Source organism: Rattus rattus, chromosome 13 (assembly GCF_011064425.1).
Source record: "Rattus rattus isolate New Zealand chromosome 13, Rrattus_CSIRO_v1, whole genome shotgun sequence".
Lineage (NCBI taxonomy): Eukaryota > Metazoa > Chordata > Mammalia > Rodentia > Muridae > Rattus > Rattus rattus.
In genome coordinates, this window is record NC_046166.1 from 5,060,018 (window position 1) to 5,080,799 (window position 20,782).

The 20,782-nt window shown below is 44.6% G+C and overlaps 1 protein-coding gene across 1 annotated transcript in view; it reads right to left on the bottom strand.

Annotated features, from left to right (window-relative positions):
- Positions 1 to 20,782, bottom strand: part of Cacna2d3 (calcium voltage-gated channel auxiliary subunit alpha2delta 3) — an 804,703-nt gene that overhangs the window by 424,785 nt on the left and 359,136 nt on the right. Inside the window, exons 6-9 of the mRNA XM_032919383.1 lie at positions 18,003 to 18,051; positions 13,445 to 13,570; positions 13,204 to 13,354; positions 2,688 to 2,762 (exon numbers count right to left, since the gene is read on the bottom strand). Of these exons, the coding sequence (XP_032775274.1) occupies positions 2,688 to 2,762; positions 13,204 to 13,354; positions 13,445 to 13,570; positions 18,003 to 18,051 (401 nt within the window). The remainder of the gene's footprint in view (positions 1 to 2,687; positions 2,763 to 13,203; positions 13,355 to 13,444; positions 13,571 to 18,002; positions 18,052 to 20,782) is intronic.

The window sequence follows — 20,782 nt, forward strand, 5'->3', positions numbered from 1 at the left end:
GTAGAGCGCTTGCCTAGCAAGCGCAAGGCCCTGGGTTCGGTCCCCAGCTCCGAAAAAAAGAAAAAAAAAGTGTTTAGAACAAATTACTAGTAAAAGCATCTGGACCTGGAAATTTCTTGGAGGGCAGGGCTTTTACATTTTCGACTAGGTTTCTCTCGATAGTTACACAACTATTAAACTGTCTATTTCATTAGTCTGATTTTGGTACATTTAGACCACTTTTGGTAAGTTGTTGAATTCACAAGCTCAAAGCTGTCTATGATGTTTCTTTATTATCTTTTACGATATTTATTTATTTACTTATTTATTTAATGTATATGAGTGCTGTGTGTTCATACACACTAGAATCAGATCCCACTACAGATGGTTGTGAGCCACCATGTGGTTGCTGGGAATTGAACTCAGGACCTCTGGAAGAGCAGGTAGTGCTTTTAACCACCAAGTAATCTCCCCAGCTCACTTTATTGTTTTCTTAATGGCTACAGGACCTCTACTGATGTCTCTTGTTCCATTCCCAATATTGCTGATTTCCTGATTTCCTCTCTCTTTCTCTGTCTCTCTGTCTCTGTCTTTCTCTCTTTCTCTCTCTTTCTCTCTCTCTCCCTCTCTTTCTCTCCCTCCTCCCTCTCTCCATCTCCCTCCCCCTCCCCCTCTCCCTCTCTCACCCTTTCTTATTTTTTGTTGTTTTTCCCATAAAGTTATGAATTTTACTGACTCTTAAGGAGGCAGTTTTGAGTTTCATTGACTTCATTGTTTTCTTCTCTAATTTAATTGATTTCTGTCCTTTATCATCACCTTCCTACTGCTTGCTTCCTTTTCTCTTTCCTTTCCAACCTCCACTTGATCTTTTCATTTAGTCCTTGAAAGTGCTATCCCTCTTTCTGCCCCCCAACTTCACAGGAGACCCACTGCTACACTGATGTTTCCAATACTTTAAAGTCTAAAAGCTCCTGTGTAGTTTGCCTTCTCCTGAATAGTTTTTCAGGTTCATTGTATGCATGTATACTGGAGTTCTGCGGAGTTTCAGCTTTCGGAGGGAGTGAGCCTGATTGATACATAGCTCTTCCACACTATTTGTATTGGAAAATCAAAGAGTCTCGCAAGGGAAAGAGGTGTGTCATCATAGATGTCTGCTATAGGGAATTTTCTAGAAGGCTCATAATCAAATAGAACCTTCAGTCCCATTTCCTTAGTTTTCCTTCAATAAATATAAATATAAATATAAATATAAATATAAATATAAATATAAATATAAATATAAATATAAATATAAAACAATTTTAACAAAGTTCTGGCCCATTTCCTTACCCAGTCCCAAATATGACTTGATATTTTCAAATTTCACAATGCTCTCTATTCTTTGTTGAAGCTACCAGAGAATGGCTTTGGTCATTTAAACATCCTTCACTTTAAAATTGCAAACTTTCTTTGTTTGCACCTGTCTGAGAGTGTCCAAAAAAGAGGACCACCTCATCCAGAACATGGACAGAGGGGAAGTGCTTAGAGAAACTTGTAGGTTCCTCATTTTCATACAAATTTCAGGAAACACTTATTCCTTGAACTACTCTGTCCTTATAAACATGAAACGTGTATGGGGGGGGTGCCCGCACGTGCGCACGTATGTGATTTTTTTTGTCTCCCAAACTGAACCTCAGCTGGTTCTTCTGTGTACCAGATGGAATGAATCTCCCCCAGTATCCTGTGGCTTTCTCCCTCAGAGATTACCAAGCAAAAAGCTTCTTCCCCTTTTTTCCTTTATGATAGTACTAATTTCTTTCCCAATAAGGGCTGGAGCTTTGCTCTGTAGAATTTGTCCAGTGTGCCACAGAAGGCCACCTTGGTCATTACACTCTGTCCCCTCATAGAAGTCTGATCACCAGAGGAAGAGATAAATAAAATCTTGCATAAAATCTTGTAAAATAACATGGGCCATGGCATCCGTGAGTCCCTTGAGGTATGACAAGGCTGCGGGCTAAACCTTTACTGGTCTGAGTTGTTACAGGTGCTGTGGGAGAGGAAAGATGGACTCATGATATTTGGGTTGACAAATCAAAAAGTTCCACAATGGAAAGAGATGGATCATCATAGAAGTCTGCTATAGAGAATTTTCTAGAAGGCTTACAATTGAATAGAACCTTCAATCCCATTTCCTAAGGTTTTCCTTCAACACATCTTTATTCCACAGAATTTGTGGAATAAGCCTTTCTTGGAACATGTAGGATGTAGCAGTCCACAGAACACCCCTCTCTAGTGATGCTTACACTAATGGAGACAAGTTATCACAAAAGATACCCCAAAGATGAGTTCATCCATTTTTACAAGCGAGAAAAGAGAAATAAGAAGTGGATTCAATTTTCAGCGAGATATCATCAAAAACCATCTTCTCTTTGTGGTCAGACACTGAGCACACACAATGTCTGCTGTTGGAAAGAGGGAAACAAAGCCAATCCAATGGATTCAGGAGAAGCAGGGAGCAGAATAAAACGTAATTCTACTCCTGTCATGATTTTATATATGCTTTTCAGTAAACATTGCAAAACCTGGAGTGAGCTCTAACAGTCACAGTGAGCATAGCACATTCAAGGAGATTTGACAAACGAAGATAGAACTATTATGAATAATCACAGTAACAGAGACAGGGGCATGCCCCCAGATCTCTGGTGCTCCTGCCCAGAGGAAGCACCTACCTCCTTGTTGGTCCTGTCCGCTTGAACCAGTGTTCCATTCAGACAAGGTTCCACGTAGTGAAGCTCTTCGTTATACTGCAAAGGAGAGAAACAACCAAGAGGAAATATTGAATGAGCACCACAAAGTGTACTAGTTAAGAGTCAGAGGGTATACAGACACATGGGAATAGCGCAATCGCAGGTTCCATTCACCCAGAGCTGCAGCGGGAAGAGACTAGAAGCATCTCTCACATCCACTCTAGAACAGAATCTGGCTGAGGACTGGACCTTTTAGACTGTGCTCAGTGACAACCGTGGGAAAGCCAAGCAAGTCACAGGGTGAAATAAAGGATGCGCTTAGTACCCTCACTGTGGGTATATGCAAGGATATTCCTGCAGCTGCTATGACAGCGGGTGGATGCATAGCAATGCAGGCAGAGAAGCTGCCTAAGGGGTGAGATGCTGCTCTGGGCAGTTAGTTGCTACGGAGCCCTCCATCCAGACTTGGAATAAGCTTCATTTGTAGTTTCACTCGGCCTCAAGTACTTCGGATACCCTACCCTTTACAGATAGGGAAACTGAGGGGGCGGGGAACTCTCTGAAAAGCATCAGTAACTAAGAAGGGAGCAGTGTCCAGCTTCATGCCCAACAGTCTGACCTCGAAGCCATGTGGTTTTGGGATTTTGAAGTCTTCTGCACCCTGGATCTTCCTTCACTTCCTGTCAGGCTCACCTCTGTCCCCCCTTAAACCTTTGTTTCTGGTCTCAGAAATGCATCTGGAAACCTTCATTTGTCTTATGAAGTCTAGAGGAAAAAAGGAGATGCGTACCATCCCGATTCCTTCTCTCCAGTGTGAAGAATCTACTCCAGGGCTGTTTTTCCTTGTGGGGCAACTTTTTAAGGGCAGTGGATATTTTTGCTAAAGGAACAGTGAAAGGGACTAGTTCTGGGCTTGGGTTTTGGAGAACTGTGGTAATTTCTATTTCTAGGGATGGTCAGCCAGATTAAACAAATGTGCTCGTTTTGTGATGGTTCTTTGGACTATGTTTATACTGTTCATATTCTTGTTATGTTAAATAAAAGTTAGATATATTGTGGTGGTTTTAATATGCTTGGCCCTGGGACTTGCAGTATTAGAAGGTGTAGCCTTATTGTAATAGCGTGGCCTTGCTGGAGGAAGTGTGTCACTGTGGGGGTGAGCTTTGAGACCCTCTTCCTAACTGCCATGAGATAGTCTTCTCTTGGTTGCCTTTGGAACAAGATATAGAACTCTCAGCATTTCCAGCACCATGCCTGCCTGAATGCTGTCTTGTCTCCTACCATGATGATAATGGATTGAAGCTCTGAAAATTTAAGCCAGCCCCAGTTAAATGTTTGCCTTTATAAGAGTTGCCTTGGTCATGGTGTCTTTTCACAACACTAGAAACCCTAAGATATGTATGCTCTGCTGACATTCATTGTTGATGAACAGAGTATGGCATTTGACCCCCAGAGGGGAATTTTTACCTCTGGTTTCAGGAAGTGCCTACATAGATCAACATGAAGGTCTTTACCAAGGTTCTCCTGCATTTTGGAGAGAAACTGGAAGCTCCGATGGAGACATCCATTCCCTTCTTCTTCACCTCCCTTACTGATGAACGACTTGATTCAGGAGAACCAAATCCTTGCAGCATTAGTGGTCTCAGCCAATCACAGCTATCCAGCTGTGCTCCATTAGGTACTAGCTTAGGTACTGGCCTCTTCGTTGCCAGGGTGAGTTAGAGAACCACTGCAGTCAATGGGACAGACGGAAAACTTCTTGTGTGTCTTCGTCAGACTTCTGTCACTGAGGGAAAATCCATCTGGATAGACCTACTCCTTCCTTCTCCCTCTGGGTGCTGCTCTTGTCCAGGTGCAGTGGCTGCTTCACTGCCAGCAGGTGACAGAGATGAAAAACACAAGGCAAAGAAGAGAACAAGAAGGCGGGGCCAGCACAGGTCTGCCACCAATGCCCTCTGAACCGCAGGACCAAGACTCTACTTGTCCTCCTTCTGGAGCCTTCCCCCAGGCTATTAGATGAATCCAGGTTGAAGCAACATTTGAACATTTATTCAGCTCTAATGTAACTCAGAGATCTAAATGTTCTTAAGGATCCTGCTTTGGGTCTTGCCTTTTAAAATAATGTGTTTATGATGTGTGTGTGTGTGTGTGTGTGTGTGTGTGTGTGTCTATCTGTGTGTGTAAGTGCCCATGCATATTACAGCCATGTGTAGAAATCAAACAACAACTTTGCATGTGTGTCCTCCCTTTTTAATCTAGGTTAAAATCCTGTCAGTCATTACTGCACACCTATATCCGACTCTAGCTGGCACACGAGCTTGTGGGGACACCCCTGTCTCTACCATATGTCTTTTTACAGGAACACTGGGAAGACAAAAGTGTATTACATAGCAAGGTTCACATGGATCTGGGAATTTGAACTCAGGTCCTGAGGCTCAAAGGGCAAGCACATGCTACCAATTGACTCATCTCCTCAGCCTTGTTCTTGCTCATAGCCCACTGTTTTCCAGGTAATTTGAAAAGTTCCACCAACACTCCTCCTAACACATGCTTTCAAAGGTAACCCCTGTGGTTGTGGAGCCTGAGATTAGAGTTTGAATGGCTGTACCAGGTCCTGTGCTGCTAAGGACCCTGGGTGGCTGCAACTGCTAAGCCTCACTGAGTCCACTTACACCTAGCCATCTTATGGTAACCGCCACAGCGGGCCTGTGGAGATGGAGGGGTTGACAGATCCCAGTGAATGCATTTTGCTAATACAGAGGCTAGCAGATGTTGGGGGAGGAACTAGGGGAAGGGTTTAAAAGCAAAGAAGACCAGGGAATTTTGTCCTCATCAAGGAAGTACATATGTAGTAATCAGAACCAGGCCGCACTGTCCCTGAGCACATGACACCCACAGTAAGTGGCGTCTCCTCCTCTGAACACCAGCCAGCTTGTTAGTGGCATCATCCAAGCTCGCAGTTTCCTAATTTCTCCTGACTACATCAGGATTGAGCCAGGCCCAGCAATCTGGTCTGTATCACTGTGGGGTATGGAGGTGGCCACATGAAGAGAGGAGAGGTACATGCCCAGCTGCTGAGTCGAGAAAGCCCACTGGCCACACAAGCTCCTCAAACTCCCAAGGGACTGCAAAGGATACCCTGACGTGGATGTCTCTTAAGCTCCAGCCGCTCTCCATTCGAATACCTGTCATCTGCTACACATTTACAGATGCTCCCTGGACGCCCCTGCTGTTTTATTGTGTGTGTATGTGGGAGGAATGTTTACATGTATGTTCTTGTGGATGTGTACGTGTGTATGCATGTGCCCATATGTATGTGTGAATGGTGAGGCCAGAGGTCAGCGTGATCTTCTTTTCACTCTTTATCTTACTTATTGAGGGGCTCACTGAACTTGGAGATCATTGATTGACTGGACTGGCTAGCCAATGAACTCAAGGGATCTGCCTGTCTCTCTTCCTCCCTCTAGTAGCACTGAAGTTAGAGATATATAAGTACGTGCATGCTGTGTGCCTAGGTTTCACAACCTGGGGAATCTGAAATCTGGTCTTTGTGCTTGAGCAGCAAGCATGCTACTATTTCCCTAGCTCCAGTATTTTCTAGATTTTTGTTTTGTGAGTTAATGGTGGTAGAGGGTCACATCAGATTATAACTGAAGATGGAGTTCATGCTAGCCTTGGTATATTCAACAGCCCATAAGTAACTCATTCTTACTTGGCAAAACAGATGTCAGTGCCCCCAAGAGAAAGATGCCTCACAGGTGTAATCTCTTTGGTACTCTGTTTTTAGCTCCTCTCATGGCCAGTCACTCTACCATCGGGAAGCCTCCAACCACCCCTCTCTTCTACCAAAGTGGCACGTGGCTTCCTACTGATGCTGAGGGAGTTCTCTGGTAGATCAGAGACCTAAGGAGCCCTGCGAATATCTAGTCCAGCAACCCAGCCACATGCTAAGGAAATGCCACCACTTTAGAGCTTAGAACCTTCCATATGACCTATGAGGTCTCAGTCACTGTTAGCCTTCTTTTCCCTTCCTATTTCCTTGTGGCTTTGTCTTTGGGTTCACACAAATAGTCCCTGGCCCTGCTACATACAAGCTGAGTCACTTGGACAAGGTATTGCACTCCATAAGTCACAGGATCTGGGTTGGAGGAAGCTGAGGTCACAAGCCCTGCCAGAGGCTCCTAGTGAGGATGAATGAGCATGCTCAAGGGCCTGGTGCTAAGGAAGATGAGGCAGGCCACCATATGTGCATACTAAGTGTGCAGGAGAGAAAGGAGTAGGCATGGGAATGCAGTGTGGACACAGTGATGGACTGATACATGAGCTAAGGAGAAAGGAAGAGGGGCTAGTAGTGGGACCAGACTGCCCTTGGGAGCAGGGGCCATGTTCCCTTGGTTTCCTTGGAAGAACACTGTATATGTCCTTGTGGGAGACAAAATGATGCACCACTGGTCACAAGTGGCCAATTAAATGCCCAAGACAGGAACCTGCCACACGCTGAGCCTTCCCAGAGTCCCAGGTCTCTAAGAATAGAAGACGAATGAAGCTCTCAAGAAGGTGTCTACCATAGAAGTCTTCATTCCCCCATTTTCTCACTGAGCACTAACTACTAACCTACTATGTGCCAAACATATAAATACCACCTCAGCTTGCTCATAACCATCTCCACCAGGACCCTATCAGTTGTAAATGAACATATTCATATTTCTACTCTTCTTTTTCATGATTAAAAAGTGAATGTCTCTCATTCTAAAATGATCCTTCTGAACTCAAACCAAGCCACCATGATCTTCCTCAGATATCAGACTATGTCCTAACATTCCTCTCTCTTATTGAAAGATTATGTCACCATCTTGATCAACTATCAAACTCACGGCCAGGGGGCAACAAGCACAACACCACACATTGTCTCCGTTTTTCTGCCCTCTCTCGGTAAGCATTTTCCTCCTCTTTCACAGTCAAAGAACAATTCTCAGAAAGAAAGAACAGGAAAGTCAAGCTTTAACTTCAGTCCTTGAATGGCCAGAGCACTCTTAGGGGAGATCTGAGAATAAAGACGTGGTCATGTAGTCAGCATCGCATCCTCTGTTGGCTTGTACATTGCACAACGTGAGGGCTGGCCCATGGCCTCATTTGGATTCTGGATGATGCTAAGGTACCCAAGCTTCATGTCAGAAGCTCAATATGCTGGTGGAGAACAATGCAGCTTTCAGACTTACCTAGATAAGGCCATCGGTTGCCTAGACACTGGGATGAGGGAAGACACAGTTGCGGGGAAGAAGCTTCCAAGAAGGTCTCCCTACATCACTTTAAAAGCTGAAACTCCACATGATGCCCCGCACATAGACGACTGGACTAGTCTGGTATGGTCTGCCTCTCTCAGTACAGTCTAATTCTTTGCACCAGCCCCATTCTGGCCCAGTTATCTCCATGCCCTCCCCCATCCCAGTGAGCTCCACAGACACTATCAATTCTCTCCTGAAGTGAGGACCAGGCTCACACCTGAAAATGGTACTTACCTTCTCAGTAAGTTCCATCCTCCTTTCACTCCTGACCTAGCCCATAGCTTACACCTAATGTCTCTATCACTTCAAATACCTACCAGTCATCACCTCATTCGACACGTTTTCATAGACTCTTTCACTGATGCGTTTGTTCTCTCTCTCTCTCTCTCTCTCTCTCTCTCTCTCTCTCTCTCTCTCTCTCTCCCCCTCCCCTCCCTCCTCCCTCCCTCCTCTCCCTCCCCCCCCAGGCTCCCTCCTTCCCTCACTAAACCATGAGCATCTTCCCTGGGCTTCCCTACCAGTCAGTCACACACACAGGATCTCAGGGGTAATGAGGCAGATGCTTGTCTTCTACAGCTGAACACTCAAAACAGCGCACAACCATGTTTATTAAACCAACTGATCACAACGACAAGGAAAGCAAGAGGTCAAAAATGTAGAGAAACAACACAAATCAGAGATGGGGATAAAAAAATCCCTGAAGTAAAAAATTAAAAAAAAAAAATCCTTTTCTGATGTCAAATAACAGTTCCACCAACAGCCCATAATATGAAAATGCTGCCTTGTTCCTGGAATGTAGGAAGCTGATGCAAAGAAGATTCAATTAAAGGAGTTTATAGTTTTGCTGCTGTACTTTTAATTAAGTGGCCTTTGGGATGAAAATGTAGGAAGGACGGAATGAAGCAGAGGAGCCCACAATATGTTCACTAACACAAGGCATCGCTGGATCTTCTTTCTCACAAAAGTGTCTTCCAAAATTAGAAATGCAACTGGGTTTAATTAGCAGTACAGCACCAAAGAGCAGGGAAAGCCAACACCAACCCAGGCCTCTCCGTACAGCACCGATTGCTTTGCAATGCAAAGCCACGGCAGCCTGAGTACTGGAGAATTAGTTCTAAGGAAAAGCTATGAATTAGAAACAGGGTATCAGACATTTCTAGGATGAACTAGCAAATGATTCTCTCCTCCATACTGTTCTGCACAAACAGGGCCTGCAGGAAGCCTTTAAATTGATTTCACAATATCAGCCCAGTTAATGCGGTGTTCGTTTAATGCCTGACTTGGCATCTTTGTAAAACCATTTCTCAACTTCCAGCATCATATGGAATTAGCACCCTCATTTTTATGATAATGTTGTTCATTTAATGCATGGCTTGGGGAATGACTTCAAAGGGAATGAGGAAAAAATATACGCTTTTTCTTGTCATAATTTGACCTCAAATTATTTTCTCCAACTGCATAAAATCCCTCTGTTTCACCTGTTCTTTAGAATTCTGTCAGTTAACTCATTAGCTCTAGACAGAGGTTTTTTTCAATATTCTGCCCATCAAAGATAAACCAGTGGTTATTTGTCCTTTTGTGTTTACTCTCTGGAAAGGCCCAGATCAGGAGATTTCCAGTATAATAGATAAGCTACACTTGACAATGAACTTAATAAAATGGAAAGCTGAGTCAGATGTCCATGAACCATCTTTCCTATGATTTCAATATCCCCCTGCCTTCCTGAATCATGACACTGAAAACCAAAGGCAATGATAAATTAGTTTTGCCTGAACAAAGCCCTACTGTGTCTGAGGAATTCTAATACTAGAAATAAGGCCTGCATTCTTGACTTTCTCAAGATGCCTCCTCAAATATCCACCCGGCAAGCATAGGAAGGCTGACCACACAGCAAAGGCAGCCAAAGGACTGTCCTCTTGGATAGCAGAATTCTGCAAGAACAGCTCACTTATGCAGGGAGGGCATTCTGAGTATAGATGCACGTACACACCTGCAACCAGTAGAACCATTTAAAAATGGTCACCCCAGCAAGTGACCATTTTAAACGAACTTGGGAAAACCTATATCATAATATGAAGACACATATGCAAGGTGGAAGAAGGAGGAAATACTACAAGAAAGGAAGAGTGAGATGCACAGGGTATCAGGAGTCACAACTCAAGGCAGCGTACGTGACAACTAGCCACCTTGGCATCTCCACGAGCGGGGGCCCTCTGTCAGGACATGCAGATGTACGCCCCTTGGTGGACACTGTGGTAGGAATGATGCAGCTCTTCCTGATGTACCAATTTCACATGTAGAAATTATTCATTCAAGCACACGCCCAACCTCACAAACATGGGCACTCTATCTTTGGTGTGTTCCAGGCTATGACAAGCCTATCCACTTCAGCTATCTCAGATAAAGGAGAGGGCTTCACAGAAGAAGAATAACACAAATCTATAGCCAGCAAAGAGGTTGGGGTAAACATCTGACATCAACTATATTTGTAGATAGATAGATAGATAGATAGATAGATAGATAGATAGATAGATAGATAGATAAACATTTCATTACAATAAGAGAACAGAGGCAAATTCTTAGGTATTCCATAGAATGCGATCTTATTTGTAGAAAAACATGTGAGCTTGGGTCAGTGTGATGGCTCAGTGGATCAAGACACTTGGTGTTAAGCCTAAAGACTGAGTTCAATTCCCAGGACCCACATGGTTGAGAGAGAAAACAGACTCCTGAAAGTTGTCATCTGACATCAAAAGGTAACACATGCTAAAATGTAGCATAAGTTTTAAGTATGTAGGTGCATAAAGAAAAATTGAAATAATTATATCAAATGGAATAAGAACAAAAGAACTGAATTGTCTAAAAGATTTACATGTCTTATTCATTCAAAAGCAATCATCATAGAAATTCAGTGTTAATTCATTGCCTTCCCATGTGAATTAGCTACTATGTCTGACCCATTCATTTAAACAATGGTGGAACAGAGATCAGAATTCTAGCATAAGGGATCATGTAAAAATATTCAGACTTCCCAGTCATCACAATAACTCTGCAGATTGTCTTAATTCATGCTGAAAATGAATGGACAGATGCAAGGTGAGGGGTAATGTAACCTCACTGGTCCTTATTCTCTGAAGGGATAACTTAGGCTAAAGAAAAATATTTTCCCCCAACTCTTCCATAATAGCTGGCTGTCTCCTTTTAATTATCTTAATCACCCTCTCCTCATTATTGCTTTGACACTGTATATCTTAATGAACTTACATAGATTACTTCAAGTGATTGGTCTTGTTAACCGAACAATAAATTCTGACAGATAAAGGATGTAAGAGGTAATTAGTTAGCTCCTCTTCTTCTGTGAATTCCTGATACTTCTCTGAGACATAATTAAAGATTAATAAGAAAGATTGTCTTGAATTTGCTGCTACTTATCTGTAAATGCTTCAGGATATGTGAGGTCCAACCACATTTACATAGTCACATGTGGGCTGGCAACTAGGGGATTCCTGGTAGAAAGCCAGTGTAGCCTTGATCTGACAGCCTTCTTGCAAAGGGGGAGGCCCTGAACTCAATGTCTTTGTGCTAAGATGGTTGAGGGGACTAGCTACATCCTCTCTACTTCTGCACAAGGGAGATAGAGCATGGTGAGGTCAGACCTGAGGCTTCACTGCGCACTCTCCTGGCTGCCAGTTGGAAACAGTGACTGGTGCTGCTCCATGTCCCTCTGCTTTCATGCCGTGTGCACAGAGCTGAGGTGAAAGGTCAATGAAGTGAGCTACTGGGGATCTGTGGCTCTGGGTTGTACACAGAAAGTAGTCTATTGACATGGGAACTGCTCTTATTTATTCCATGAGTATTTAAACTCCTACTGTGCATCAGGCATTGCCCTTGGGACTGAGTGTACATCTTAAACAACATCTGTACTCCAGGAAGATAATGCTCTCTTCCTTTGCCAATTGTTCTTCTTCAGAGCTTTGAAATTTTTCTTTGATCGACCTATTTGGCAGATGCACATTTGTGTACATGTGTGTGTGTGAATGAGTGTGTGTACGAGTATGCACACCTGCATATGTGTCTTGGCAAGGAAAAGGAGTTAATGTATGAGTCCTGTGGATTGACGAGTATTGTCAGGCTTAGGAGCAAGACCTTTACTCACTGGACTACCTTGTTGGCCCATCTCAATGGCTTTTTCAAACCTGCAGCTGTTGGTTGTTTTGCTTGGCAGTTAAGCCTTTTAGTCTGGAGGTCTCATCAGAATGTGGGACTGAGCATCCAAGCAACACCCTTGCCACTTAAACAACTGTACATAACCTAGAGAACACAGGCTGGTGTTCTGTTTCTGCAGAAGGCTGCCCTAACACAGGGCTCAATGACAGCACACTCTGTCCAAAGGTATGGGAAGGCACACACAGCAGAGCTTCACCACCACCAGAGCATTGTCTCAACTCCAATGCCCAAGCTCTGTGCTCCTTGCCACACAGCCTCCATTGTCAGTGGCTACGGCGCATGCCCCAAACATAAATATGGCAAAGTACACTTGTCCGCCACATCCAGCCCCAATTGTGCACTAAAAAGAAGAAAAGTTTCTTGTGACTACAGTCTTTAAAAAGAGAGGTAGGTTTTTGAAGGGGTGAGGGGTCTTTAAGGACATGATAAAAAAACATCAAAGAACTCCAGAGAATGCAAAGCATTATAAATGGGAACCATCTCTCTTGAATGTCTATCTATATCACTGCCCAGCTTTGACAAGCTCTCTGGTTTCCACCTTCCTGTGTGTGGACCCTGGACATTTCGCAGACACTATCTGAACTCTTCCTCTGCCCAAGCCGGGTCCTGACTCCTGGTGTGCTTATGGGGAGGGAAGGGCACACCACTTATCACCTTTCAGTCCTTTCTTCTTCCTGCTGTTCGCATCATGGACATGGGGCTGAGCTGGGTTCAAGCTCACTCTCATGTGAGCAGCTCATGGACATCTTTGATAAGTCTATTCTCCAACATCCCCTCAAAAGGCAGGATGGGCTGTTTGCTGGCCTTGAGGAAGCAACACATTTCACAGCATTCTCTGTCCCCAGAAGATCCTCTAGTCTCCCTGACTCTTTGAACAGCACATGGGTATAACCAACCTTCATGCTCTGCTCTGAAACCCTGCACATCACATTGCAACGATGCAAATGACTCAAAGTGCGAAGAAAGCACAGAGCAGACACACTCACCGTGATGATGTTGAAGAAGTCATCATCGCCCAGGGTGTCCAGTATCGAGGAGACTGTTTGCTTGGCGATGGTCAGGCGGAGTCCTTTCATGCTCCCACTGACGTCCACCAAAATGACCACATCCTTTGGAGAAGTTGCTGCCTGGATGTACCTAAGTGGAGGGAAAATTAAGTAACCATGAATTGTGGCCTCTCTTCAAATTTTCTCTCAAAATTGACTCCGAGATGGAAGCACTGCCTACCATTTCCTGTTCCTGCAGTCAAAGGCAATGACTCCATTCTCGTCGGGTTCCCATTTAATCCCTAGAAGAGAAATGGGCTTATGAGAAACCTTGAGACTTCCAATGGTTATGTGTAGCATGTCAAGGCTGCTCTGCTTTGCTGACCAAATAGATGGGGTGACTGGGCACGACCCAGCAGCTCCTCACTGACTGCTCATCCACCTCTGGGAAGCACCCTCAGGTGGGAGGCCTGCAGCAAACAGGGCCCTGACCCCCTTGCTTCAGAAAGCTGTGGTGAATAGAGACAGGCTCAGCATGATGCTGTCTACACAAAGAAGAAGCAACTCCAGACCCTTTTGCAGCTAGGAATAAAGACAGCCAAGACCATTTCTCATGGTCCAGCAAAGTGCTGGCACCACTCAAAGGTCTCTAGGCAGTGTCTAGCTCAATCACCAGACCCTAGTGAGGACGTCTACAGGATGGGCTAGGAAGAAATCATGTGATCTGAGGTTCCCAACTCAACGGTTGTTTCCTTCCTGCTGCTGTTTCAAAGCTCAGAAATTTGGCCTGCTTTTCCATGCTGAAATGAAATGGCCCTAACTTTTCAGCAAAATAACCCCAGGCCTTTCGAATTCAGGCCTTGAAGCCAAAGGAGCTTTTCCCATACACAAATCTTATCAGGCAACTCCAGTCTCATGGTTTAAAAACCAGCAAGAACAATAGCCAAGGGCAGCATTCTCCTTGTAAATCTTATTATTTTAAGAATGGTTGAGGTGGTTTGAATAGCATGGCCTCCACAGATTCATGGGTTTGAAGGCTTGGCTATAGGGAATGGCATTATTAGGAGATATAGCCTTATTGGAGAAGGAGTGGCCTTGTTAGAGAAAGTGTGTCACTGTGAAGGTGGAACTTTGAGGTCGCGTATGGTCAAGGCATGCCACTGTGACAGACGTCTACTTCTGCTGCCTGCAGATCAAGGTGTAGAACTCTTGGCTCCATCTCTAGCACCATGTCTGCCTGCGTGCCACCATGCTTCCTGCCAATATGATAATGACTAAACCTCTGAAATTGTAAGCTAGCCTCAATTAAGTATTTTCTTTTATAAGAGTTGCCATGGTCATGGTGTCTCTCCACAGTGATCAAACCTTAACTAAGGCAATGATATTTTGTGTCAGGGCCAATAAGACTACTCAGCAGGTAAAGCCACTTACTGCGAAACTTGACAGTGTGAGTTTAATTCCCCAAACCCATGATAGCAGGGGAGGTATTTACCTCCCCCAACTGTCCTCTGACTTACACAGATACACATATAGTGTGACATGTGTACACATGTGGTCATGCATACACATACCCACATTCACCTACATATAGTAAATAAATATGTTATTTGTTTGTTCACCTAAAAATAATACTGTTTTAGGACAAGTTAGGACATCATTGTTCTCAGCCAGCAGTACTGTTCATGGCTAGAGGACTTCAACAGTTTTTAAAGGATGGGAAAAAAAAACAGAATGGTTATTTTCATGGGTGGAATTACTGATTTAGGATGCACCACCAACTGTTTCTCTTTCATCTCGCAATGGCCAGCATTCTTGACCATGCCAGGGTAATAACAGGCTAGGTCAAGAAAACATCCCGAAACTACTACACAGGCACTGTGTACCCCACAGTGACGCTCTGTTCTACTACTCTTATAGCCATGATTCTACCTACACTGGGCCCTACATTAAAGGTCTTCCCTCCAGGAATTAGAAAGCAGAAGGATAAGAAAGGGTCAAGTAAAAGTCATTAAGTATAAAATAGAATATAACTGATAAAATTCTGTACAAGGAGGTACCATAATGTGATTTATTCCTAACTTCCATGACAGACTGCTTTGTGGAAATCTAAGTATAGTTAGAATGGCACAGTCCTATTTTTTTAATTTTACAAATGTGCTAACCCAGTAAAAGGGCTCAGCGGATGCTTCTTGTACTCATCATGTGTGTTGATAGGACATGTGTCTATCTCTAGATACTATAAGTAATCACCCTCTGGCTCTGCCAGTCTTCTTCCCAAGACATCACTACTGCTCTGTACTCTCCCAAAACTTCTAAGAAGGGACTGGAGGTGGAGTTGAAATGAGATTACCGTCTTTTTGCATATGGGCTTGTGACTCTCTGCCTCCCCAAAGCCACTGTTCACGCTGGTGCCTTTCTAAAAGTCCCTATCGGATTAGTCTGCTGGGAAAACTAGCAAGGAATGTAATACCAGCAAAAAAAAAAAAAAAAAAAAATAGACACAGTAAAGGGTGACCCTGTGCTTGTCAACTTGACACAAAATAGAATCATCCAAGAAGGAGTCTCAATGGAGGGACTGCACACAGACACTCAAAGAGAAATCCCAAGTGCCAGGCGGGGGTCATTAATAGGTAAAAGATACACCAAGCAGGAGATGATGAGGCGTTTGTTACCCGGGCTGCTGTAACTCAGTACTACCTGAGAGGTGGCTGCACAGTCATGAGCGACAGACATGTACATTCTAGAAGCTGTTGTGCAAACTGTCAGAGCACAAGCTCACTGAAACATCATGTGAGGTAGAAGGCAACGTCCCTCCTTTGCCAGAGAAACAAGGACATTGTCAAACGCAGGAAGCCGCCAGTTCTCCAAAACGGAACATAAAACTTCAAGTGTCATGAGCTTATTTCTTGCTGGAGTTTCCTATCAAGGTGTCTTTGTCACTTGCAACCCAAATTTCTGACATTTTCCACAGAGGGCATCCTGGGGAACTTGACCTCTGCTACCTGATTTGCCCTCTGATTTTCAAGTCCTTACTCATGGCTTCTAATAAATCTAGGACTTTGGAAACACTTGTGAGAAGCAAGGGAAGTGCGTCCTGCCTAAGGTCAGGTACACTGGTAGCACTTCGTGCTTTTCCTATACCGTGAAAGTGGACAGAAGCATCCTGATAGGAAAAACGTCCCAGCAAAAAAATGCTCTGCCGAGAGGCAATTCCACAGTCAAGTGTCCACATGACGTCATTCAGGGCAACCAAATTTATTCATAAGTCTGTCCCCATGCACTTACTAAAGTGGAAAAGATACAGACGTTCCGTGCACTCAAAATCCTGCTGAGAATATCATAAAAACAACTGCCAGCACATTGACTAAACTGATCTAACAAATGCCTCATCTATAAATAAACCCCCCAATTACTTGAGTCCTTTATGGTGAATTCCTTTGTTTCCCAATGTCCTTGCAACTGTCCTTGAAGGACTTCTTGTTGGTAGAGACAACTGACAACTTCTGGCTTCTACTTATCTTTCCACTGTTGTCCCAAAGCCACCTTGGGGGACAGCCAGCTATCCAGTTGGCTGCTAGGCGGGGTGGCATGCCCCACGGGCTCCAGCCTTACCAGCGTGCATCAGAGTTGCTGTGTTGAGCACATCCAGGCAGACTGCAATTGGGTGACATTGAAACTTTAATGGTCCGCTTTTTATTACAACATTGCCTATAACAGGATGCTTGTTGCTCAAATGGCCATGAGCTCCAGGAGGAAGCGTGCGTGCCCTGCTGAACAGGGCCCTTGGGAATCATTGGATAATCTGGTGAGGCAGATGCCCCCGCGGGCAAGTCTCAGGCCACAGATGCCGGGTACAAGGCAAACAGCTCCTCGAGGCGGTGGATGATGATTCCGTGCGGCGACGTTGAAAGACATCAGGTGCCTCGTCTTACTTAATGAAAACATAAAAGCCTTTGCCTAATTGCTCCAAGATTGCGCAGCGTTTTTTTCTCTCCCTTCCTTTAGGTTGAGCTTGTTAATTCCTACAGCTGTGGTGCTGGAACAATTGCAGCCTCAAGTCCTGTTTTCACAACTTGTAAGCAAAATTAAAACTTCCCTTTTTAATTAAAATTTAAACCAAGCTAGAATTAAAACCCTACTGCAAAGCAGAAGACTAGGAAAGCCCCAGAAGGAACACCTGTTCCCTGAGTGTGGCGGACAAATGCCGGGAATGTGCTGGCCTGGGGGAGTTGTCGGGGGCCTCTCTAGAGGGGGTGCCACCATCTGCCTTTCTTTGGCTGTCTCAACCTCTGCCTCCATCGTAAGCCACCTCTCTAGGCAGGGAACCGAAGTATACATTCTGTATTACTTCCAACATCTCCTCAGAATTTAACTTTGCCCTATATAACTTCATCTATTAACCCTGACAACAAAGACCATAAAGGCAGCAACAGTGGAAGTAATAATGAGAACACCAACGTCTTGTCTGGAGGATTAAATATGGTGCATCTTGAAGCCCAGTTCTTTGCTCTCATTGGTTGTTCTGTGAATTAAGTTCCTGACACAGTTTCTGCTATCAAGTATCAATGTCGTGTGTGTGTGTGTGTGTGTGTGTGTGTAAGTACATACATACTGGCACCTCCTCTTTTTGCTCCTATTCTGTGCACTGACAAGATGAGCCAATGTTTTGTTTGTTCTGGGGCAGGAAAAACTGTGTGTGAATGTGAAGGGTGTGTTCACGTGCGTGGTGTCAACTTAGCACACTCACCTGGTGTGTCTGAAAGTTCAAAGTACTGCCATGTGTCCCATCGGTTGTCTACAAAATTTGTGTTAGTGATTCAGACAATACACTGTGGACTATGGCAGGATCTGAAAAGAAAAAGAACGGAGCAACATTAGGAAGGCAGAGGGAGCCAGGTCACGAGTGCCAGACGCCAGGGCTCACTCACACAGGTCACCAGCACTGCAGATTCTAAAACGTTGAGACCGAGAGATGCCAGGCACTTGGGATGACGCTCCTGTCCTGCTCCAGGAGACACTCGGGGGCCTCCATGATGGGCCTTACTGAAATTGCACATCCTCATATTAGTCAGTTTCGATTTGACAGAGAACATGTGGTCCTCAAAAGCTGGTGCTCTTAGCATCGACTTCCTGATTTCCAGAACCCAGCATTCAAAGGGAAGCATGTACTTTCTCTTCCTAGAGTTGCCTCAGCAGGCACAGCTACCCTAAACGGGACTGCACCACAAACTCCCTTCCCAAGTAAAGAGGAGTGTGGAGGCCTGCAAAGAAAAACTTTGTCAGAGATTGCCACTCATCCTCTGACCTATGGTTGCTCACATGGCTGCATGGAAAGATGAGATGACAAATGGCTGTGTGGATGGGTCAATGACAAGTGCCTGGGTGGATGGGTCAATGACAAGTGCCTGGGTGGGTGGGTCAATGACAAGTGCCTGGGTGGATGGGTCAATGACAAGTGCCTGGGTGGGTGGGTAGGTGGAAAAATGATGGATAAAACAGAGGTTGTTCTTCAGAAAACATGTGACTAGGGCACTGTGGTGCTCCTAGGACTTAGGAGCTAAAAGCAAGAAGGTAGAGGTTCAAGGCCAGCCTGGGCTACTTACCCAGTCTGAGCTCCACACTAAGAGTCTTTCTAAAAGACAATTGCTTTTCTGTCCTATAGTTCTGTTAACAAATCTTTCTTCCTCCCCACCCTTTAAAGTCCAGTGATAATTCTTTATGTTTTCTTCACATATTTAAAAAGCAAAAGCAAAGGAAAGGAAGGAAAAGAAAGTTTCACCTCCTGGCCAAAGATGGTAGGTCACAGAGTTTGCTCTGTGGCTGTCCACTGTGACCTTACTCCTCTTTACCTCCTTAAGACAATGCTTCAAAATGGGGTGACGTGCAGCCGCAATCAGTTCTGAATGGAGCAGCTCTTTGGCCCCAGTATAATAGGTAAAAAAGTAGCAACAGGATGAGCATTACAATCAGGAAACAATGGAGAAGTCTGCTCCCTGTTCCCCTTCTGTGAGGAAACATGGAGTACCTGCTTCTGTCCTCTATAACAGCTCTCTAACCTAGACTCCTATGACACTGAACAGGGCCTGGAACTATGGCAAGAGGTGAGGTCTTTTCCAAAACTGCCTGAACTACTGGGAGGCACTCCTCTAGCCTGTGCTTGCGTTATGTACACAATAGTGATGACAAGGCCCATATCAGAGGCCCATTGTAAAGATAAACACAGACAGCCAATGGTAGAAAGCCCCCACAGAGCTGTCCAGGGCACCCAAAGTTCACAGGGCTCCAGAGTCTCCTGAAATTCTGAGGCAGGTTCACCCTGGCAGCTCATTCCTAGATCCCTAAAAACGTTTCAGAGACAGGATGAGGACAGATTTGTTATGCTGGCCCTCCTTGCTTAGTATACCAAGGATGGGGTGGAGAATCATCCTAAAATACTCTTACTGTGTATGGGCAAAGAAACTCATTACTGGCCCAGGAAACCTGTAACATTTAATTGCCAAGCAGGTAGACTAGACTATCCTGAGTAGAGTGAGGAGCTGGCTGGTTCAGACTGGCCTGTGGGCATATATGTAGGGATTGTCCTGATTCAATTAATTGATATGGGAAGACCCAGCCCATGGTAGGTGGAGCCATCTCTTGGGTTTGAGTCCTATGCTGTTTAAGGGTGGAGAAAGTGAACTGAGTAGTAGGTTTGCATGAATTCATTTTCTCTCTAGGCTTCAAGTTCCCAACTATTAGCAATCAGGCATCTCCCGCCAGCCTAAAAGGGCCCCTCAGCAGGCACAGGCATCTTCCTAGTCATGCCTCCCCCACGGGGACTGCAACAAAATAAACATCAAAGTGGCCCAGGAGGAAGAAATTGTCACCCCTGTCCACATGTCCTCTCAAGATGCTACTCCTGACAGAGTCACATTTTATCTGTCCACTGTTTCCTTCCTTCCTTTACCCCTTAAGCCCACAATGCTTCAAAATGGGGTGACATGTGTGCAGCCTCAATCAGTTCTGAATGGAGCAGCTAAACTTTGTCCCAAATTGCTGTTAACAGATAAAAAAAAAAGATACCAACAGGAAGAGCATTACAATCCTGAAACAATGGAGAAGTCTGCTCCTGTTCCCCCCCTGTTCCTAGGAAACATGGAGTACCCTTTCTGTCCTCTATAACAGCTCTCTAGTCTAGACTCCCATGACACTGAACAGGGCCTGGAACTATGGTAAGAGGTGAGGTCTTTCCAAAACTTTTGCCTGAACTAATCCTGGGGGGCCATTTATTATCCTGCCCAAGCTTGATAGCCTGTGACTTGCCTTTATGTACAAGCTAATAGTGATGAGGAAGGCCCATATCAGAGGCCCATTGTAAAATAAACACAGACAGCCAAAATTCTATTCTAGTAGAAAGCCCCCACAGAGCTGTCCAGGAAACCATGTTTTCTTTGAGGGGTTCCAGAGTCTCCTTTGTGGAACTAGAAGAGGGATGCCCCCATTCATTCCTAGAACCCTGGTATTTCAGAGTTGGAGGACTGACAGAGGACAAAGGTTTTGTTGAAGCCACGGCCTAACTTGGACACTAAATCTTGCTCTA